Source organism: Gossypium hirsutum, chromosome D07 (genome assembly GCF_007990345.1).
Source record: "Gossypium hirsutum isolate 1008001.06 chromosome D07, Gossypium_hirsutum_v2.1, whole genome shotgun sequence".
Lineage (NCBI taxonomy): Eukaryota > Viridiplantae > Streptophyta > Magnoliopsida > Malvales > Malvaceae > Gossypium > Gossypium hirsutum.
Genome location: NC_053443.1, coordinates 4,315,394 through 4,339,554, shown reverse-complemented (window position 1 = coordinate 4,339,554; position 24,161 = coordinate 4,315,394). Strand labels below are relative to the sequence as shown.

The 24,161-nt window shown below is 29.3% G+C and overlaps 3 protein-coding genes across 4 annotated transcripts; 2 read left to right on the top strand and 1 right to left on the bottom strand.

Annotated features, from left to right (window-relative positions):
- Window positions 1–8,701: 8,701 nt before the first annotated feature.
- Window positions 8,702–9,475, bottom strand: LOC107956577 (dirigent protein 15). Its single transcript, XM_016892189.2, has one exon. It carries the CDS (start codon window positions 9,424–9,426, stop codon window positions 8,860–8,862), a length of 567 nt encoding a protein of 188 aa, XP_016747678.1. The 5' UTR covers window positions 9,427–9,475; the 3' UTR covers window positions 8,702–8,859.
- An 11,503-nt stretch (window positions 9,476–20,978) lies between these two features.
- LOC107953698 (SPX domain-containing protein 2) lies at window positions 20,979–23,678 on the top strand. Of its 2 annotated transcripts, none has more exons than XM_041097130.1 (3): window positions 20,979–21,505; window positions 22,071–22,197; window positions 23,069–23,678. In XM_041097130.1, exons 2-3 carry the CDS (start codon window positions 22,158–22,160, stop codon window positions 23,533–23,535), a joined length of 507 nt encoding a protein of 168 aa, XP_040953064.1. In that variant the 5' UTR covers window positions 20,979–21,505; window positions 22,071–22,157; the 3' UTR covers window positions 23,536–23,678. The 2 variants fall into 2 exon arrangements, with proteins under 2 accessions (XP_040953064.1, XP_040953065.1); XM_041097131.1 differs by lacking the exon at window positions 20,979–21,505 and adding an exon at window positions 21,537–21,977.
- Window positions 21,191–22,157, top strand: LOC121219480 (SPX domain-containing protein 2). The gene is made up of 2 exons (XM_041097728.1): window positions 21,191–21,505; window positions 22,071–22,157. Exons 1-2 carry the CDS (start codon window positions 21,191–21,193, stop codon window positions 22,155–22,157), a joined length of 402 nt encoding a protein of 133 aa, XP_040953662.1.
- Window positions 23,679–24,161: the final 483 nt, after the last annotated feature.

Below are 24,161 nucleotides of genomic sequence, written 5' to 3'. Positions count from 1 at the left end.
GCAACACAAAATAAAATAAGATGAAAATAAGAGACACGTAATAAGAAAAGGTAAACATCACGCAAAACACCAAGACAATGAAACAAATAAATAAAACTAAGAATAGAATATATGTATGTATGTGTATATATTTACAAATTGTAATAATATAAAAATATATGTATGTGAAGTAAAATATGTATACATATATGTAAGTATATAAGAATTATGAAATATGAAAAATATATTTAAACATGTACAAGTACATATATATATATGAATTAAAATGTGTATATTTATGTATATCTATGTATATAAAGATATGAAATATAAAATATAAAAAATATATATTTATAATAAATGAAAAGTATGTACGTAAATATATATATTATAAAAATGTATGAACAATTTGAAATTATGAATATTAAAATATTTAATATAGATAATAATACATAAGATGATAATATATGAATTTAAACCAAATAAATAAACAAAAAAAATAAAAATAAAAACTTGAGATAAATACTAGTCAATCTAAAATAGTTTAAGATAAAACAATATACAAAAGAAAATCTTAAACAATAAAAGAAACAGTTTTTATAAAATATATGAAAAATTTTAATGTAAAAGAATTTCAAATAAAGAATAAATATAAAGGCTTAAAACAAATAATGATAAAATAGTATATAGAAAAAAAATTAAACGTATCAAGCATGTGGTTGAAACAGAATAATAAAAAAGGGTCTTAAACTGCAAATACATGAAACAGGTGGCTATGGGGACCGAAATAAATTGCGCTGAGGACATGGGGGACCGATTGTGCAATATTCCCCGTCTCTTATGCGCTTCAGTCTGCACAAGACTAAATTGGAGCATGCGCAAAATTTAGTGGCCGAAATTAAGAATAAAAGGGTTAGATTGCACTTTAGCGCAAGATGGAGGGACTAAATTCATAAATTACCCATTAGGGCATAGAATGCACAAATCCCCCATCAAACAGCGCCGTTCCACTTTCTTTACAAAAACTAAAGTTTTTTTACTCCTTCAGCCATTCAAAGTAAAAAAAACCTCACAATCTCTCAACACTCCCCACACCTCTGACCTATGGTCTCTGGTAACGAAATGGTCGCGCCGCCGCCTTAGCCAACGGCCGACAACGGAAAACGATGGGCCCATCAACCCCTGTTACGGCGTCCTTGAGAGCCAAGCTCTCTCAACCCGCGAGAAGTGAAACGAAGGGGAGACCGTTGACCTCCTTGGACCCGAATCGGGCGACGGAGGAGAGACCCACTGGCGGCGCGGTCACGGCCAACTCCGATGAGTTTCTCTTCCCCCTCTTTCGCTTTTGATTTTTTATTATAGTTATTAAAAATAGATTTGCAAAAGAAGAAAAAAATGTAAGATAAAACAAGTAAATAAATAAAAAAGGAAAACGAAGAAGAAATAACAAGGATTCAATCCTTTCAAAATTTCTGTGTTTCTTTTTTATTTTCTCTGTTCGTCAAAAAACGAAGAAGAAGATACATGAGCAGTGCTTGGGGTTTTTCTAACCCGATTACCAATGCTTTTATCTCTATTTTGCTTTTTTACATTATTTTTTCTTTGTTGTTGCGTCTACTTGTTGGCTTTGCAGGTGCCCGTGGCCGACAGTGGTGGCAGAAGCGTGTGAGTGGAGGCGTGGCAGACGAGGAGGCCACGTAAGGCATGCGGCGGCCAGCTAGGGTTTGCTGCTGAAATTTTAAGTTTGTGGACTGATTATTTTAGGCTTTAAGGTTTGGGTAGTTGGGATTGAATTTTGGGTTTGTTGTATTTTATTTTATTTGGACAATGGGCCCAGCAAATTTGGGCTTCTACAAAGGTCTTATGTTCTTGATTTATTAGTGAAGAGAAATAAGAGAAAGTTATGGGAAATATTATAGAGAAAAGGAATAAGGGAGTTTTAAACTTAGTAATCAACATCTTGCATTAAAACAGTTTTTGACAGCAGCAGTAGTCCAAATTTAAAAAATCACCAAAAATTTTGGGAATCAAATTAGAAGATAAATAAAATATGAAATTAAAGCTTAATGAGTCTAGTTTCTTGTAGAAGAAATGGTGTAAGCAATGGAGTTGTAAATCATGAAATATAATAAATTTTGTGAGACAATGTCGGAATGAATTCGGGTTCCCCTGTTCTGACTTTGGAAAATCATTAAAAATTTATAAAAATAATTAGGGGCATAAATTTATATTTTTAAATTCTTAGTGAGTCTAATTTTAATAGAAACAAACGAGAACATTATCCTAATCCTGTACGAGGAGAAAATTAATTTTTAGTGAAGAAGGGTTGAAACTGTCAGACAGCAGAATAGGGATGACTTTAAAGAATAAACTGTACTTATTGGATAAACCATAAATTCTGAAAATTTTATGGTAAGAAAATATGTGATCCTAGTTTCATATAAATTTAGCGGATCTTAATTCAGAGTTCTGTTGCTCAAAATATAAATAATTTAGTGACCATGACTCAAGTAGATAACTTTGAATGAACATATAAATAAATAGTGAAGTTATAGATAATGTTACATATAAACATGTTATATACATTAAGGATGTGGAATGGAGAGGAGGAGGAGGAAAATATATGATTATTCAACTAGCATGAGTTTTCATTAAAAATGGCTAATTCGCATGTTTTAGGTTTAGGGACTAAATTGAATAAAAGTAAAATTTTAAGGGTAATTTTGTAAAAAATTCAAAAGTGACCAAATTGCATGAAATGAATTGTTTTATTATTTAAATTAATAAATTGAATGAAATGTTAATTTAGATCAAGATTGAGTGAAAATTCGAGGAAAATAGAAAATTACTAAAATGTCTCTGAATTATGATATTTCTATAATTTAGCCTGGTAAGTTCATATGAATTATATTATGTATAATTTTAAGTAAAGTGAATGTTATTTGGTGATGAATATTATATAAATATGTGTTTTATTATTGGTAATATGTATAATTATTAGATGCATTGAAATGATTATCGGAAGCTCGATTGGGTTGGAAGCTTGTCGGAGATATATCACACTATCCATTGAGTGGGCTTTGATGGATTCAAATAATTTTGAATTTTTTTAAGTTATAAATATTTCAATTTCGATTGTAATAATTCATTTTATTTTTAATTGATAACAACACAATTTAGATTTGTCTTATAAAAAACATAAATTACATATATTTAATAGGGATTTTTTATATAAAATAATTAAAATGCTCATTGTATGTAAATTTATTATATAATATGCATATGAATTGATGAAAATATATTTTATTCATTAGAGTTCTTTTATATAAAATAATTGAAGTACTTATTGGATGTAAAATTTATTATTATATGATATGCATATGAATTGATAGAAATATCTTTTATTCTTTATTATTATATTTTATTGACAATTGAATAACTTTTATCTTTCTTATTAAATTTATAAACCTAATACTTATTTTAAAATATTTATTTCAAAACCCACATATATTACACTAAGCCCAAACCCATATAATATATCCATTATTACCAAACCCAAAATAAATTAATTATATCCCAAATTTCAAGTGTAACATCCCCCACCTATTTTGACGCACTGTACGAGTAGGAGGTGCTATTAGAGCACTTTCAAGCTTTAACCAAAATTTTCTTTTATAAAAGCCTTCATTTTACAACATTTCAATGTGGATTTTAGAATAATTAAAATTTATTATTAATTATTTTGAGTATTTTAAAACTTACGGGGCACATCTAAATCATAAAATAATTGTTTGAAGCCCACCAGTTTAAACAAAGTCATTCGGGTGGAGGAAAATAGGAGTTTTATCAAAATTTAAAGCTTTGAAAAATTTAAATAAAATCATAAAAATAATATAAAAACATTTTGAAGGTTATGAAATCAACTTAAAATTATTTAAAAATATTTTTTGGGTGATTGGAGATGCATGGGATCAAGTACGAGCCTTGAAGGACTTAAAATGATCAAAATAGTGTGGGGGCACTATCCAGGGTCCAAGGTATCAGTACCTAAGGTAGGTACCCAAATTCATGTAATGTAGTTTTTGACATCAACTTGGATATCGACACCTAAGGAAAAGGTATTGGACCCTAGACCCCTTAAGCTAAAATTTAAGCAGAAAAACATGTTCAAACATCACCATATCATTTCATTAAGAATCAAACATTATAATTCAATTTCAAAACCTATTCAAACTCATAATTCAAGCCATAAACACATTTAAAGTAAACCATGAAAAAATGTCTTAATTAAAAACATAAAAAAGACTCGAGTTACAACTCAAATTCTACAATTACAATATAAAAAATAAGTTCTTCTGTACATGTCAATTTCTATTATAAAAAACATCCAAAATAACTATGTATAACCTCAGGATAATTGATGATACGAAGCTCCCAATTTCGAACCTTATACTTTTCGTCGCATGAGCTTAAAAAACTCAATGAGCATTCATAGATAAACCTACTTTACCATTTCTTATAACTTATGCCAATTATGAAGTTACACTTTTTATAGGTTGTTTATAAAAAGAACAAAGATTCATTCATTAGGCCTAAGACATGTAAAGGCCAGTTTTTCATTGCTTAAAAAAAACACTTCTGACTCTAAAATCACTTTTGGAAGAAAAACTGTGAAGAACAAGCTGTTTTTTGCTGAAATTTTTAGCTTTTCCTCTCCCAAAAGCATTTTTAGTGCTTAATTACTTTTTCACCCCTCCAATAACAGAGTATTTTCCTTTTTTTCTTGGTGCTTAATTATAAATGTGTTAAAATCATTAATTAAAAATAAAAAAAATATTTTTTAAAATACTAATTATAAATATTTAATGGTTATATTTAAATATTTAAAATATAGTTTATATATTCTAATTAAATTTTATAAATAATTAATATTTATTGCTTAAAAATATTTAAAATTTATATTTCATATATTAAAATATTAACAACAAGTTATAATATTTTTTTATATTCTTACTAAAATATAATAATATTAACTAATTTAAATATTATTTAAATGCATATTTGTTACTTGATAATAACATGTCTAAAATGGACATTTTATTTCTCAAAAGCAATTTTTGACAGCAAAACTAAACACTCAAATTTTAAACCAAACTTTTTAAAAGCACTTCTCAAAAGCATTTTTTCATAGCACTTTTCAAAAGCAATGAGAACTGGCCCTAAATATGTTTTCATTTAATTAATTTTCTAGTTATTCTCTTATTCACTCACTTTTAGGTCCACATGTATTCCCTTAATCAATCCTTTCATATTTGACCAAGTTTATAATCTTTTCATTGACACTAATATATACTTAGCACATGTGACTTTTTTTTGTTTCGATTATAACAAGAAACATTCACTTATAGTTCTTCTTAGCCAATTTTAAGCACTTTGACTTTATTAAACCTTAGTAAAATAAAATTAAATATTCAGGATTCCAACTGAACATCGTACATTTGTTGCACAATAAGTGCAACCCAACCATCACACCAAGCATTAGAGCCTTATTATGCACTTATGTGTAGTGCCGTAAAGCTTCTAACACAAAGAACGCACACTAATCCTTATTGACATGCCAATTATACCTTCACTATTTCACTAATCCCTATTGTATTACAAAATCCATATCACACATCATCACCACATGACAATTCATATACACATTTTTCATATGATTTCATTTCCATGTTATAACATATTAAATTTATGATCTCGATTATACATCATATATATATTCATTAATTTCATATAACCATTTTCACATTTTTACCTTATATTGAATCTGTGGAAATTTTGCAAGAATTTGCAATTCATTGCATTACTTGGACATAATGACATTATTAAAATTTTGATTTAACTAACATGATTCATACATGTTCCTACATATCCAAATATACTCGTTATCACTTTCATAGCAACCAAAGTTTCCCATTTCATTTGATTAGCTTATAACGTATTTTTTCTGTAACACATATTAATGACTTATTTCATAACATTTGCATGCATACATTTCACTATCATTTTCACATTTATTACATAAATTTATCATTTTTTTCCTAATATAATAACGTAGAATAAGTAGGAGTATCCAAAGTTACTTATCTCTTGGATGCTCTTAAATACAGTATCATGCCTCCAAAAACTTGTTTCCATCATCATCATCTTAACTTGGAAGCTCAATGTCAACATCTCCTCATTTTCCATGTACACAAAAAACATATCCAAAATTAATACACAAGCTTTCCTAGCTTGTTAATGGAAATTAGTATTTATTACCTTGATGAAACTTTCTCTCACTAGCTTCTATTTTCTCTCTGACTTGAATGGTGAAGTTGATGGAGGAATTGAGATTAGAATTAAGTTTCCTACTTGATTTTATCAAGAAATCAAAAGTTTTGATGCTAAGAAATGGTTTGATCTTAGAAGAAAAGATAAGAAAATGAGAAGAAAGAAGGGTTTCCATAAGGGGTTTGGCTGGCTGCTGCCAGCTAATGGTGTGGGTTCTTCCCCCCTTTTTTCACTTTAAAAATGCTAAAGTGCTCCAAAGGCCCAAAATCAAAAGTTTCGAGCCCAAAGTTTTAAAAGTTTTGGCTCTCTCTTCCAATACATAATCCAATGCCCCTTTTTTAAAATTTTACAAGTTTTAAAAGTTTTAAAAATGTGAGTAAATGCCACTATGGTTATAAATAAGACATATTGGTTATTTTCCTACCTTTAGTCGATAGAGTCGACACCATGTTAAAACATGAGTTTTGTCATGTAAAAGATAAAGACTAAGGTAAATATGAATTTTCTCTATTGGAAACTATTAAATGAAATGGATATGCATAAGGCCTAAAAAAATGTGTAAATGTGTATTTAAATGTAAAGCATCTATGGTGACTACATGTGAAAATGAACATGCTCATAAGGCCTTTATTAATTTTGATTTGATCATGAGTATGTGAAGACACTTAAGGTGCACTTATATGATATGTGTACATATGTTTGTTAATGACGTTGGTGGATATATGTTAATTATAATTGTAAAGTTCCTTAGTAGACATTTCACTGATGAAGAGTTGAGTGGTAACAATGCTATTAACGAGAGCTTCATTGATGAACAATTATTCCGTTTAGAGTGTTGTCAAGTGTAAGGGAAGCCATCGTCGGCACCATGATATGTTGGTATTGTGAACTGTTTTGTAGAAGGGTTTTTTTTCCCAATTAATGCCTCGACTCAACAAAAGCAAAAGATTATGCATAATGCAAGGGACTACATTTGGGAGGAATCGTATGCCTTCCAGTAGTGTACTGATAAACTAATTCTTCGTTATGTGGTAGAGGAAGAAGTTGTCAAGATTTTAGAAGGATGTCATGCTTCACCTTGTAGAGATCATTTCGGAGGCAAGCGAACGGCGCAAAAAGTGCTACATTCGAGGTTTTATTGGCCTACCATGATTTGGGATTCTTATGAGTTTGTAAGAAAATGTGATTGTTGCCAACATACAGGAAATATCTCCAAACGAGATGAGATGCCCTAAAGAGGAATTTTGGAAGTGAAAATGTTCGATGTTTGAGGAATTGAATTTATGAGTTTGTTTCCAAAGTTCTTTTGGTAATCATTACATTTTATTGGAGGTGAACTATATTTCTAAATGGGTGGAAGTGGTTGTGATACCAACAAATGATACGAAACCAGTGGTGAAATTCTTCAAGGAAAACATTTTCTCTAGATTTGGAACTCCAGGAGAACTTTTAAGTGATGAAGGATCCCATTTTTGTAGCAAGCAAATGGACAACGAGTCGAACATTATTTTGGAAGGGCGTTTGACACACCTCAAGAGGTTATGTATTTGGATTTCATTGTGTGTTGACTAAGTAGATGTTGGGGAACCCATGAAAGTGGAACATGATAGAGGAATTTTGGATGAGTAGTGAAGACTCATAACTGAGAACTCATTTTGAACTTGGATGATTATTTTTGTTTTTGTTTTTCTTTCTTTATTATTGCATATTTTATTTTGGTGTGTTTTATATGTTTTTCTATGTAGGTTCGCTCACCGGAAGTTACACAACATTTTTGAGCTTTCAACGAAGTTTGAAGAGGACCTAAAAAATTTTTTGCACATCACCTTTTACCAATGGAATTTCTCAAACTTATCTTTAGTAAGTGGACACATTGAGGATAATGTATAACTTAAGCGTAGGGTATACATGGACTTTATTTTTGTGTGTTTTGTTTGCTTATTTTTCATTTTTGCTTAAAATTTTCAAAAAATTTAAAATTTCTCCAATGGAATTATGTAGCTTTTATATTGTAATTAAGCCTCTATTTATTCTTTATAAGTTAAGGGATTGTATTATGTTAGAAGAACTATAAATAGAGGCATGTGCAAGGCTTGTAGAGGTATACACAAGGAATGAAATAAAAAAATTCTCTCATTTATCACTCTTGTATCTCTTTCATATTCTCTCTTTAGTTATGTCTTTTCCTTTCATTATTTCATAACACAAATATGATATGAATTCAGTAATGCTATTGTCTGGGTCGTGTAATAAGTTTGCCTTACCATCTCACCCTTTTCTCTATTATTTTTAGCTATTTTGTCACAAATTTGCCATCAAAATATTTCAGAATCATTCATATAAACACCATAAATAATTAATAGAAATCCCTTGGAAAGTAAGCAGTATTTGTAAAGGAAGATAAAATGTATATTATGGGATCACTAGCGTTATTCCCCAATTCTTCACAGAATCATAACAAGTATTAATTATGATATCACATTTTCAGTCTTAGGAAAATATTAATTTTCTCTCATGATTGGATTCCTGTATTTCTGCATTCTTATGGTTTTAATAATGATATAAAGTAACTTTGTAATCGAGAATAGCATCTCCTGTAGTAGCATTGAAATAGCTGGTCTTAATATGGGCAAACCCTCTAGCCATCCTAAACCGACCTCTCCCTCCCACGATTGTCACTTCACGTTTAGCTTCGGTCACCGGATTCCTAGAGAATATACTGAAGGAGCTCCCTTTAAACTTGCCAGTCGTAAACGCAAAATCAGCGTACAAAACTATTGTAAACTTGGAAGCATCTTGACTGGATGATAGGTACAGTCCTTGGGCGTTGCCGATTATCTTGGATGTTGGTTCAGGCCCTACTCTGAGCGGATCATCGATAGCAAACAAGCTGCCAAACGGAACTGGGGAATGGTCTTTCCTGGTGAGGTTAGCATGGGCTACCAGAACTGCACTAGGGTTTTCTCCACTGAGGGTATCGTGGAGGAAGAAGTGAAGATTGGTCACTTTTTCCGCCTTTGAACTAGGTGTAACAGTCTTGGAATAGTATTCCCCATAGACGGGCGCTATGGCGATGCAGAATATCATTGCCCACGCAAATATCAATTGTTCTTCCATTTTTCAACACAATATTTACTTTTTTACTTTAGTAATATTTTCTTTTGTGCTTCTGATTGTGTTACCTCTACGGCTTAAATAGAGTTTATGCTGGATTTTAAATATTAAAGCCCCCTGATTTTGTTTCCAACCATTTCTGACAAAATTTACCGTTTTTGACAAAAACTAATCATTTCTCACAAAAATTACCATTTCTGACGAAAATTAGTTTGGGAATTCTATAAATTCTTCATTAGTTTCCATAATTTTATAATTTCTTTTCACAATTTTGGAAGTAGTGATTAATTTCTTCGTTACGGGTGTTTTCTAAATAGGTAACAGTTAGTCATGAAATGGGCTCATTCCCACAAATAGTATTAAATCCACGACCATAATATTAAGGGATAAGGTGAACAATCACCACAATATCACACCTCATGGTTCATGTTGTTAGAGATTATGTGACAATGTCGATATATTTGAGAAAACGAAATCTAAAGGTTAAAGAGATAAATCATTGGATTGTCATAAAAAAAATGGACAGTGACAAAGCAATATCTTTTGCTTGCTAGCTTTCAACAAATTAGCATACCAAATTGAGATATTGTGGTAAAAGTATTATAAAGGTTTTTGTATTAGGAGTCAGATTGTATTTTATTTCTTCTACTGAAAAAATAGGTAGATTAGCACTTGTATGTTAGATTAAAAAAAACTTGTCATTTCATTAAAAAAATTCATCTATTTCTATCGTTAAGTGATAACGTGGCTAACAGAGCAAGTAGGCAACGACACATGAAGTGTCATGTGTACCTCATGCTGATGTGTACAGGCTCATCCTAAATGTGGTTTTTCAAATAATTATAAAAAATTATTGAAAATATGGAAAATTATTTAAGAATATTAATAATTATAAAAAATTACTGAAATTATTAAAAGTTAATAAAAATATTAAAAATTTAATTAATTAAAAATAAATAACCAAAAATAAAATAGCCCTAACCAAACTACAAATCCAAAATAATAGAATCTATAACTTTTTGTTTTTCCAGTGAACAATATTTATACTTTGATCATATTCCCTTAAATCTTTATTGGTTTTTTTTGTCCTAATTTATAATATATATATATTCTCATATTGTTCCACTAAGTGGACAAAAAGGGAGGAAACAACTACTTAATTAAAACAAAAGCTTTCACTTCAATTAAATTTTACACTATTTTTCAAGTTATTTTTCATTTCAATTTTTTTAAATATTTATAGTAATTCATCATCATAATTATTAAATATTTAAATAAATTTTAACTCAATTATGATTATTAATTTGCAATTCAAATGTCTAATGTAATTTTAAATAACTTTTATTAAATTTTAATACTTTTTTAAAAAATTATTATAATTCTTGATAATTTTTAAATAATTTTCTATATATTTTATAATTTTTTTTAAAAATATTTGAAAAACCACATCTAAAATAAACCTAGACAAATCAATGTTAATTCTTGATGTGGGGTTTTTAATAACTTTTTAAAAAAGTAATTATTTTTAGGATGTTTTTTATTTTTTCAAATATTTTCTGATGTGTCAAACATGAGGTGCATGTGGCATGCTATGTATCCCTACCTACTTGCTCCATTAGTCACATTATTACTTAACTGCAGAAATTAATAAAATTTTTAATGGAACAATTCATTTGCTCTTTAATTTAATGCATTAGGATTAGTTTGTTCACTTTTAATAAAATAACTAAAATATAATCCATCTTCTAATACAAAGTTCTTCTCGAACGACACTTGAGAAGTATGTCTTTGCTCCGGTGCCAGTACAAGTGCTTACTCCCATAACCACAACATCATCAGTTTTAGTCTCTCCTAGCTCAATACGGGGTTTCTCACTAGGTGTATTATCAAGGACAGAGACAGGTTCAATGATGTCAATTTCAAACACATTAGCAATAGAAGGACTAGTATCAATAACAATGAGATTGGAATTAGATGTACTTTGTTGGATAGAAGCTTGAATCAATGACTCAGTCCTTTCTTCTGGCAAGCATAGACTCATGTTCAACAACAAGGGAATTTACCAAAAGTGTTGACTATGTCCAAAGACCAATCATATGATGATTATAATAATACACATTTACCTAATTTATTAATAAATTCATTATCATTATTGTTTTCAGTATTTATTTCTGTGTTTAAATAAATTGTATAATTATAATGTCCAAAGAATGATATGATCATTCTTAAAGGTTATTAGTCAAGTATTATTATGGGCTTGGACAACAATAATACATTGAGACTAATATGTGATTGATTGATAACAAGTGTTGTTATAGATATGTGATATAAAATGAACACATAAGTATATATTGGACTAATTCACCATGAGAATGGTTATTGGATTATTATGTAATAGTCACAATGTTTCTCATAGTGGTAATTTTATCTATGATCCTTAGACTTGAGATGATCATTGTTTTAAAATTGTGAGTCGTATGCTTTGAGACAATCAAATGTCTTCCATAAATGGTTGTACTATAAAAACCAGTGTGGGGTCTGCCACAATTTGTATAGTGGCATGTGAGTGATCAAGATATGATCTGTCCCTCCTACATAGTAGGAGAAATATCTCAAGCCTCTTGATCGAGTGAGACTAAAAATGCATGGACATGATCAAATTAGTTGATATGAGATATTACACTTAATTGATTATTTTAGTCTACTTGGGAATCAAGAACCAAGAGATTATTCTAAACAAGTGTGACTATTCCTATGACTTGTGTTCATTCTAGATATAAAGGACAAAGGGATGTTTTCCATTATTTATCATAGAAGACAATGCCGGACCGCGACGTCTTGCAACTTGGGTAGCAGTGATGCATTGCTAGATGTCACTCACTGTTTATAATATTATGGTCGTTTTAATGTTACTTTCAACGTTACAAGATCCTATAGGGTCACACCATTTGGTTGTGACGATCAGAATGTAATGAAAGTTGGAATTATGTTTAACATGTCATAAAAATTAAATTGATTATAGCACTATTCTAATAATTAAATTAACTTAAAAATGTTAAATTTAATCATAATATATGTACATAGTTAATGTGCATAGGATTAAATTATAGTATTTTTTAAAAATTTTACTACACTTAGGGGACAAATTCCTAAGTAATCCCTCAGGTAAACCTCTTGTAGGCTGAGAAATGTTTGTTCCTTGACCAGCGCCAAACAATAATTATCTTGACCAACTTGTTCACTATCTTGTCTTGCTTCTACTACCTTAGAATGGTGAATATTTTAAGGCTTTTGTTATCTTACTCCAATTCCAATTCCCTTAGCTATTGATCAAGTCAACCACTCAAGCATTCTCATGAACTTCATCCTGATTATTAGAAACATTGACCCTTATTACCTTTCCATCCTCTATAGACCCAACACACACTATCAAGAACAGCTTTCAAACCTTCGATAATGGCCTCCAAATATAAGAACAGCTACGCCTCTCAATGTTATTTGGGCACTTCTCTTTTTAATAGTGCTTATTTTTAACAGCTCTCACCCAAATAGCATTATAAGTGTTTTTTAGAACATTAAAATCCAATTTAAGCATGAAAGACTTACTATGGTCACTTAGCCTGCGAATTCCCAACCACCATTCGCTATTGGTTGGCAACAGCCTTTCCAATTTACTAAGGCCAGTTTCTTTGTATTATTCTTGGACTCCAAGATCAAATTTCTCTCCAATTTCTCTAATTCCATATATACTCCCAACGAAATTAAAGCATACTGCATGAAAGAATTTAGAATCGCTAAGAAGAGTACTGATTTTGCTAAAGTTACTCTGATACCCATTGACAACTTCGCATCTCGACCGTTATAAATTGATACGTCATGTTAGGTACTCTTTTATGGAAAAGAGGCACAATCATTGACTCATTGAAATCCCCACATGTTGCTAATTGAATCCGCCACTAGGACATCTGTATTTTCAGAAAAGTATAACTTAGTTTTAAGAACTACCAATTTGCTATAGAATTTCAATCACAATCCTTGCTTGCTCAATGCCTACTCCACAAAAAAACACATCATCATCAACAAATGTAAATCTTAATTAATCTCATTGGATTCCATTTTTTATTCGAGATCGCTTAATTAATAAGTCGTTTCATACCAAGCATAAATAAATAAGGAGATAATAAATCTCCTTACCTTGTACTTTGTGTCATCTTAAACTCCCTAATAAGGGTTCTCCAAAAAAATTTTATGCTTATCATTGAGATACAATTTATAGTTATCTTAAAATTACAATTAATTTAATCAAATCTCAAACCCTTTTATTAGAAAAAAATTAAAACCAGAAAGAATTTACATTTAAAGTTAAACAAGTATACAAAGTTATATGTATATGTCTCGTGTTAAATTATGTGATGTGCCAATGTAATATATATATATACAAATGCTTAGAAATTATATATGTTATACCCTAATTGGGTTAGGATGCAAGTTTTCATTTTTTATTATTTATATATTTCCTTCCTAGCATTGTTTATGTGTATATCGGGTTTCATTCAACCTTTTGTAGATTATTAATGATTATAAAAAAATAAATGCTAACATTCTTTTCTTTTATAAACAAATAATTTCAAAATAGATTTTTAAAAGAAAAAAAGTAAAAACTTGACCATAGAATCGAAATTTTTCGATTTAATTTATTCTATTTTAACATAAAATCAAGTTCAGAGATTTGAGGTTGTCTCAAATAATAGGTTTTACGTCAATGAGGTCCAAAATTTTCACCCTCAAACAAGGGAAGTATTCCTCACTTTCCAAATGCACCAACGTATCCAAACAACAAGCCCTATATCCAAACTTTGTCCACTCTGATTTATCATCCCATAACTCTGGTCCACCATTGAAAGCGTGGCGAGAAACCAATTGCTAATGGTTTTAGCAAAAAGAGGATGATCTCTAAACTACTTGGGCAAAGGGACAAAGGAATAGAATATGCTCCATGAACTCAACCTCACTATCACATCGATGTCACTCTATAGAGAATAATCTATTTCTTTTCCTAAGGTTCTCCTTTGAAGCTAATTAATGCATTTTAGCAAGTTCTCCAAATGAACAGTTTAACCCCTCGCAAGGAGTTGATATTCCAAATGGACTTCCATAGGTTGTTCCTATCATAGCCCTTTGGTTAGAAGATCAACTTCATTTCGTCCCTTACTTGAGTTGGAAATTAGGTTGTAACCTGATTTAATTAAGTACGTACGATCCTTAATCATTAATGTAAAAAAAGATTATTTTAGTGTAAATTCATTGATGTGAAATTTTTATTGGGGAGGTGATCTAGCTACTATATACATAGGAATGAGGTTTCAATTTGGTAATGCAAATTGATAATGGATTATTCTCTAGGACAAGGCCTCGTAAACGTAATTTTTTTCCCAAATTGCTTAACTAACTTTTGTGACCATCTCTAATTTATTTTTCTAGTTGTTAAAGCTAGTTGCAATTAAGTGTGCAATTCAATGAACTCTAGTATAGTTTTCAACACTTTACTTTGGTAAGTTAAAAGAGGCCTAAGTCTAAAAGCTTTTATTTATTTGTAGGGTTAGTTGAACCAAACTATCAACATTATATAAATTAGGTCCTTCAATTATTAAAATTGTTAATTTAACGTTTAAATGATATATTAAATCTTATGTGGCATAATTTAAAATGAAAATTTTAAAGAAAAAGTATAACGTTACGGAATAACTTTTAAAAGTAAAACCGAAAAAAGAGAGAGTGGGCAGTAAAACTTTTGTAAAAGTTTCGAAAACCTCAAAATTAAGAGTTTTCATTTTAAACTATGTCACATAAGGTTTGGCATCTCATTTAATGGTTAAATGACCTTATAAATATAACCTTGTTAGTTTGGGGATATAATTAAAATGTTTTAAAGTTTAGAGGCAAATTTTGAATAGAAATTATAATTCTGTGTGAATGTTACTCGTCTTGTGATTTTTAATAATTTTTTTTTCATATTTAACTCTAAAGATATGTTAATAAAATAGGGTTGTTTTTGGGATGATAAGGAAACAGTGGAGAGATATCATGTGATTATGCATATATTAATAATAAAGGAGAGGTAAGCCAAGAATATCCATACATAGATCCCATTCTTCTCAATATTTAAACGCATGGATATTCCAAATGCTTTCGCATTATACCAAGCCTCATAATAAAATGGATAAATTTCTTTTAAGGACATGAATTTTAATTTTGTGTGATTCTATACATAAAATTAAATTTTGATTTCATATATATATATATTTACGAAATAAACAATATATATCATATACGGATGGCCCAAATCCTTTTTAAAAAGCACTTTTTTGTTTGAATTTTTAACCTTCTTTTTCATAATTTTAAGTTTTTAAATCTCTAAAAAAACTATAATTCTTTTGTATTTCTATTTTTTAAAACATTTAAAAATTTTATTACAAATTTAAAATATATTTTTGGATTTTTACGGTTTTTTAATTTGAATTTCTTAAAAACATTTAGAATTTTTGAATTATTTGATGATGTTGCATATAAGACAAAATTGTGTCACATAAGCAATGTAAGACTGAGGGCTAGTTGCTCCAAATAAAACTAAATAAAGAAGTAAAGATTGAGAGGTAAATTTATTATTATGGCTTATATAATGCCAAAATAAGCATGATGAAAGGACTAATTTGTTCATTCAGGGATCGATTTACTTATTTTCTAATATAGAGATCAAAATACAATTCAAAATATAGTATAGAGACTGGCATGCTATTTTTACTCAGAAATAATAAGTAAATTTTGTTTTATGTTTTAAATAATTGGCGCATAATACATAATAAGAAAAGGACATAAATAACCTAGATAAAATGCACAGCCTGGCTTAACCCACTAGATAAATGGGAAGAAGTGGGCGGGGTAACCCCGACTGAATTTTATTTTATTTTTCACATTTAACCGTTGCATTAATGTAGAATTTAGGGAAAATAACTGTTTCATTAATGCAAAATTCAATTAAAAAACCGTTTCATTAATGTCTAATTTCCTTTTCTAGTGTAATTAATGTCTAATTTCTTTATTTGTATTTAGAGTTTCTACTAGGGGTGAGCATTTGATCTAATCGACTCGAATCGAAAATTCTCGAGTTAATCGAGTTTTTGAATCTCATTTTATCATCCTAACTTTATTTGAAGTTTTCTCGAATTGAGTCAAGTGAGATGGAATTCGAATCGAATATATTTGTTCGAGTTAAATTTTAAAAAATAATTTTGGGTCCTGTAACCATTGTCACCCATCATAATAAAATTTGTCCACCTTAATCAAATTTTTTATTAACTTTCATCACTTCATAATTTATTTATTAATTTTTTATATACTGATTAGCTTCTTTGCTTGCTTAGTTGTTTCAATTATCTTCAGATTCTTGTCACTATGTATTTTAGAATTAAAAAATATATTAAATGTAAAGATATGATTTTTTAATAAAAGTTATTTTAAAAATAAAATGTGAAATTGATACCAATATAAAATTTTAACACGAATATTTTATGGCATAATTAATAATTTAATTTTAATATAAATATTCAATATGACTAAACAATTCAATAATATAAATAATATAAAATGTGAAATTTAATTTAATAATATAAATAGTAGATATAAATAAAATTATTACTATTTATGTTTAGTGAATTTTTTTTGGATATTTTGATTTTTTATTTGGGAGTAAAGTGTGAGAAGTAAAAGTTTAGGGGAAAAATAAAAAGTTTTGGGGAATAAAAGTTTGAGGGAAAGTAAATAGGGGGAGTAAAATTTTGGAGGGAAAATATTAAAAAAAATTGGAGGGGGAGGGTTTGGGATAGATGGGAGGTGGGATGGGAAGGGAATAAAAGTTTTAGGGGAAAAGTGGGAGGGAGTAAAAATTTTGGGGGAAAATAAAAGGTTTTGAGGGTTTTTGAGAGTAAAATTTTGAGAAAAAATAAATGGGAGAGTAAAATTTTGGTGGGAAATGAATTTTGGGTAGATTGGGGGGTTGGGAGGGGAGGGGAGGGGAGTAAAAGTTTTGGGGGAAAAGTGGGAAGGAGTAAAAGTTTTGAGGGAAAAGTAAAAAGGTTTGGGAGTTTGGGGTAAAAATGTAAAATATTATAGTTTGATATTCGAATTATTCGAATTATTCGAGTTATTCAAATTCGAAAACTCAACTCGATTCGAACTCGAAATTCAAAAAAAAAATTCGAGTTGATTTGAATAACTCGAATAACTCGATTCGTGTAACTCAAAATTCGAATTTTTTTTCGAGTCGAATCGAGTTTTGCTCACCCCTAGTTTCTACAGTAAAAATTATTGGAAAAGTCTTAGATTGTATTTTGGTCTTTCTACTAAAAATTGGGTAAATTAATCTTTATATATTTTGAAACATGCAAATTAGTCCCTCCATTAAACTTTATTTGTTAATAATGGTGTGGAACATTAATTTAAATGGTTAATTATTAATTTGGTCTCTAAACTATACCTAAAATATCATTTTGAATTTTTTTAAAATTTTCTTAACAATAATTCTCAAAAATTTAAAATAAATATACTATATTAAAAATTAGGTTAAAATATTTTAAACATAAAAATTTTAAATAAAAAATTCTAAAAATTCAAAATATATATGTAAAAAATCTAAAAAATTTACAAAAAAATCTTTAAAAAAAAGTTTCAAACTTTCAAATCGAAACCCAAAAACCATTGTCTTTTTACAATACTTTCTCCCCTATTATTGAAAGGGAGTTCAACTTTTCAGAAAAACAAAAATTATAATTCAACAAAAAAAAAAAACTTCTTTGAATGTAAGTTTTGGCTTTAATAAATCTAGTTTTAAATTTTTTTAACGTAATTTTTAATTTTTTAAATATATTTTTAATAATTTTAATAATTTGTATTTATTTTTAAGATTTATTTTTAATTTCTTTTTTAGAATTATTGTTAAGAAAACTTTTTTTAAAAAATCATAATTATATTTTAGCTATAGTTCAGTGATAAATTAGTAATTAACCATTTAAATTAACATTTTATGTCATCATTTAGCAGATAAAATTTAACGGATGGACTAATTTGCATATTTCAAAATGTATAAGGGCTAATTTACCTATTTGTTCAAAAAAGAGCCGAAATACAACCTACTCCTAAGTACAGGGACTTCCCTGGTACTTTTACCAGTTTCGACTTATTATACTCTGCTCATTCGAAAAGCAGCAGGAATCTCAGGGCAGCGACTTTGACTTCCTTGCTCTTTCAAATTTCTTGATATTAGAATATTATTATAGTAAATAAATAAAAAAGAATATATATATTAACCTTCAATATTTATTATTTAAACATAAAAAAGAAAAATGTGAATCATTAATCAACTTAAAAAGAAAATTAAGGATGTGATATGTTGGTACAAGGAAAATGATACATGTATCCTGCTGAACCATTCATGTGTCATGACCAGCGGAGTCCTGCCAATCCATCAATCATTACATCTTAATCTGGTTCTGCACTTTGAAAATGATTCATATTTTTGTTTGATTTCTGAAATTTGAATGCTCTCTAATATATATAATTATATTGAATTTAATTGGGTAACTATAAATTTTGGTACTGGAACTTGGCCTCAAAGTACAAATTGGTACCTAAGGTTTTCTTTAATCCAAAGTATTTGAACTTAGCTTTTTGGTTCAAATTAGTACCTAAACTTGGCTTCATAACTCAAATTGGTTCAAATAAGTCATTAACGTAAGTACTAATTTGGACAAAAAAAACCTAGTTCAAGTATCAATTTTACTCAAGAAGTGAAGTTCAGGTACCTAATTGGATCAAAATAAACTTTAGGTATCAATTGAAACCTTGAAAACAAATTCAAGTACCAAAATGTATATTCATCCAATTTAATTTATAAATTTTATGAGCTACTTTTTATTCATTTATTATAAAAGTTTTTATTGCTAAGTGATGTTTTGAATAAATATATACAATCAACTTTCCCCATAACAGTCTCATTTGTCTTCTCGAATTTTGCCTATTATAGAGAGGTGACTATTATACACCTATAACAATATGTTATATAGAGATAATCGTCGTAAGCTTATCATAGAATGTATATCGTGAATTTCTATCAAATAAAGAAAGTGAATTATGTTAAAGAAAATGAAAATGAGAATCAAATCAACAAAATTAAAAGACGTATAACATGTACATATATTATTACTTTTAGACATATTTTATTTTACATTCTTTCACATGATTAATTATAAAGTTCATAAATATAACAAGTTGAATTAATCAATATGAATTATCAAATTAAATTAATTAAATTATCATAAGTTACTAAATTCAAGTAATCAATTCATAAGTTTATGATGTTCTAAATTCATAGTAGAATATTTAATTAGAAATCTTAATAGTTTATTGAATTGATATCTTTAATTTCGCTCATTAAAGATTATTTTTCATTTAACAAAATATGATAAATAGATTCTTCACAAGAAATTTAGTCATTTCATTGAAATAATATTTTAATGAAGATAATTTTCATGTAGTAAATGATAATTAATAGACTTGTTTTTATATAAAATAGCTATAATTTTACTTGAAAATTTAGACCATATGATGTTATAAAGAACTACTTTAATAAAAAAATATTTCACAACTATAGATGTTGTTATCAGTGAAAAATTGTTATAGATAGTTAAAATAAAATATAAAAAATCGATTCTTCTAAAAACTTAACTGCTATAGCGGGTGATTGTTATAGAGAAGGCTAACTATAGATTATCTATAACCTATCGAATTTTTAACAAATAAAAAGTATGTGAAACAATGTCAACAACCTCTTAATCCAGTGACAAGAACATTATGTTGTAAGCATGAGAGCTTAGATTTAATCCCAAGTTACCTAATTCTTCTCCCATAATTCTCAAAAAAAGAAAGAAAGAAAAGTCAAGGTTTGTTTTATAAGGATTCTAAAAAAAATTAACTAAAAATTAATATTTTTAGTAATTTAATTTTTTTAAAATATTATAATAAAAACTGGTTGATAAATTTTTATTAAAGTGCAAGAATTTTTTAATTAGTTTAGTTTGATTTCTTTTAACGTTATATTAACTATTATGTTTAATATTTTATTTTGCTTAAAAAAATCAAATGTTTTTAAATTTTCATAATTAATTATATTCATACTTAATTTTTAGCAAACACTTTTTTTTAATTTATCAAATAACAGCTAAATAATAATAATCCAATTTAGATAGTCAAACATTGGTCATTTGACTAATCACAATCAGCTGTGTCAAGCTCAACTCAGTAGTTCCGAGTTTCGAGCCAATGTCCAAACAAAAGCTCTCTTATTCGAGCCACTACAAAAGAAATTACATTGCCAGGTGTCGGGATCTGACTCGCTTAAAATTTTAAAAATAAAAATAGCCCAAAAAAGAAAAGAGAAAATAAATAAAAATAATAAAAAATCCCTGTCGAAAGGAATAAAACCCAAGATATACTTTTGCTTTCATTTAAAGAACCCCCCGGATATTCTCGCCCATCAACTCCGAATATTCCCTCTTTCCGTTATATTCCCCCTCTCCCACCATCCCCGCTCCCATCCTCCTTCCCACATTTTCCCTCACTTGCTTTCTCATTTTCTCACCAGCCAAATACCCCCCCTTAAGATTTAAATTAAGAGTTTTCTGTTAATTATATAAAAAAAACAGATTTTTTTGCCATGAAATTTGGGAAGAGCCTTAGTAGCCAGATCGAGGAGACTCTGCCTGAATGGCGGGACAAGTTCCTTTCTTATAAGGAGCTTAAGAAAAAATTGAAGCTTATTGAGCCTAATTCCGGTGAGAGGCCGAATAAACGGGTTAAATTGGATGGAAATTCTGGTGATGTTGCCGGTGCAGGAGATAAGGTCGGCGTCTTCGACGGAGACGGTATGTCGACAGAGGAGACCGATTTCATTAAGCTTTTGGAAAATGAGCTCGAGAAATTCAACACTTTTTTTGTCGAGAAAGAGGAAGAATACATCATTAGATTGAAGGTAATTCGAATTCTGATTTGAATTCTATCTGTCTGGTTGGGGAGTTTTTCTTTTCCCCTTTTATCTGGCTTTTCGTTTCTTTTCCCGGTAAGCAAACAGGGGATTTAATATTAAAGCTAAAAACGTTGCCGTTTGGTTCAATAGCATAATTCTTTTTTCCTCCCTTTATTTCTGTTTTCTTCTCGTTTGTCCTTCATGGGTCCGTTAAATCGTTGAAACTTAACGTGTTGTCAACTTGCGAGAAACTTCCTTCAACAACTAGCGTACATGCATTTAGGGGTTGTACCTTAAAGTACAAGCTTGAGTTTGCAATAGCATGCTAATGTTGCCGCCAATCAACTATTTGCTTACCTGCAAGACAATACGGTATTTTCTTAAAAGTTGATACCGAAAACATGGAAGCTTGGATTACTGCAATAGAACATATAGAAATTTATGAGATTTAGTGAAGTTTTGATCATGTAGATTGCTGGTAACTAAGTTAGAGATCTAACGCTATTAAGTTTCATATATGGGTTCTTCAAGTTTCATGCTCATTGATGGGCTATTTGGGCTTGCGGTGCAGGAATTACAAGACAGTGTGGCAAAGGCAAAGGATTGTAGTGAAGAGATGATAAGGATTCGGAAGGAGATAGTGGACTTCCATGGCTAGATGGTTTTGTTAGAGAATTATAGCGCTCTTAACTACACAGGTACTTCAGTTGTGCTTATTTCCTTTTGTCTCTTTGCTTAATCAAAGATATTGCTACTTGCTTCCTTTTAATGCTTACATGGTGTTAATATTTCAGCCGGCCAAATGATTTGTCCGGGAATATTATGATTAGGTTTATAGCAACTTGCTAGGAAGCCTGTTGGTGCCATGTCCATTTCTCTTGAAGTCAGAGTTTCTTTATTCCTTTATTATGGCATGCTTACTTTTTTGACATTAGTTTTCTGGCAGACAACTTATCCATATCCATTCTTTAGTTAAAACTTCAATGATTTGATCTTCCTTTATAGCCTTTTATCATATCTTGTTCATGTATTTTGTAGGGTCATAATCCTGTTTAAGATATTTTATATTTATACAGATTATAATCCATTATTAATTCATTCTTTATATGTACATAATATATGTATATATCTTGAGGCATTCTCATATTCATGTTATTTTTTCAGAAACTATGTATTACATGTGGGCTGCATATGGATCGTTTTTTTGTCATTCCCCCAAATAAAATGAGTTTGCCCAAAATTGAGCTGCACCATAGTTTTGGTCACTAATCCATTATATATGGAGTTTTTCTTCCCAACTGAACTAAAAGCAGAGGAGATAATGTGTTTGTATAAATTATGAAGAAAGAGAAGAAAGTTAACAAACATAGAGGGTCCCAATGATTTACACTTTTGCTTTATTAGGAAGATCATTTGCATTTGTAGTATATCTTTTGTGTGGCTTGTTGGATAGAAAGAAAAGATTAACTGCTTTTTTCCAGTTGTTTATTTCAAGTATTAGGTAAGAGTGCTTTAACTTAGAAGATTGTTTTAGTGGATAACATCATTAACACGATATGCAATGAATAGGATTGGTGAAAATACTGAAGAAGTATGACAAAAGAACGGGCGCTTTGATCCGCTTGCCTTTCATTCAAAGGGTTTTGCAACAGCCCTTCTTCACTACAGACTTGCTTTACAAGCTGGTCAAGGAGTGTGAGGCGATGCTGGACCATCTGTTCCCCAAGAAAGAAAAACCATCTTCAACTGAAGCCGAAAATAAGGATGATGGTGGAGAGTGTGAGGATGATGGATGTGATCCTGTAACATCATCCACTTCTAGGAGCGAAGATCGGCTCAGAATGTCCAAAGAGCTGGCAGAGATTGAGTACATGGAGAGTCTATATATGAAAAGCAGTATATCAGCATTGCGTGCTTTGAAGGAAATCAGGAGTGGAAGCTCAACTGTTAGCGTTTTTTCATTGCCTCCATTGCAAATAAGCGGAGTGGACGAGACATGGAAAAAGATCCCTGTTCTTGAACAAGCAGCCAAATAGTTGAATTTTGGTAAAAGACCCTGATATTTTTCATTATTTTTTAATTTACATTTCATGCTTTTATAATGCTAATATTAGATAGCAACACGTGTAAATGCTATATATATTGAAACTATAGCAATGATTACCAATGCTCTTATTGTGTTATAATTTTGTTTCGCTTTTACATATAAATCAATCATTTACTATTGTACAAACACTACAAGCAACTACCCTTGGTTTGTAATTATACTTGAAATGTTTTAAGATTTTTAACTAATAGTAGTAGAACTTGAATCTATCAAAATATGAATTCTAAATTTGGGATTGTTGCCAATAATGAAGTATTAAGAATTCTATCTTGTCTATCTAATTCGGTATTTATAATGATTAATTATTAACTTTAAAACAGAAATTGAGATTGTCTCATTTTCACTAAATTTGATTTTAATTTTTCTTTTATATTCTAAGAATTAGACTCATGCTCAAAACGCAAAATCCAAACAGAAAAGAAAAGAAGGGGTAACAAGGTACATAATTTGATTATTTAGTAAAAAAATACAAATGAGATTACGAAGATACTATTTATAAAAAGTTTGATTACTTTTAATTAGTCTCAACTCAGTTATTTATTTTAAAGATATTTT

What these genes read in the sequence shown, in the direction of transcription:
- LOC107953698 (XM_041097130.1), top strand. Translation starts at nt 22,158, where the DNA reads ATGGTTTTGTTAGAGAATTATAGCGCTCTTAACTACACAG. An exon ending in TAGCGCTCTTAACTACACAG is followed by an intron (nt 22,198 to 23,068) that starts GTACTTCAGTTG and finishes TGCAATGAATAG; the next exon opens with GATTGGTGAAAATACTGAAG.
- LOC107956577 (XM_016892189.2), bottom strand. Translation starts at nt 9,426, where the DNA reads ATGGAAGAACAATTGATATTTGCGTGGGCAATGATATTCTGCATCGCC.
- LOC121219480 (XM_041097728.1), top strand. Translation starts at nt 21,191, where the DNA reads ATGAAATTTGGGAAGAGCCTTAGTAGCCAGATCGAGGAGACTCTGCCT. An exon ending in AATACATCATTAGATTGAAG is followed by an intron (nt 21,506 to 22,070) that starts GTAATTCGAATT and finishes CTTGCGGTGCAG; the next exon opens with GAATTACAAGACAGTGTGGC.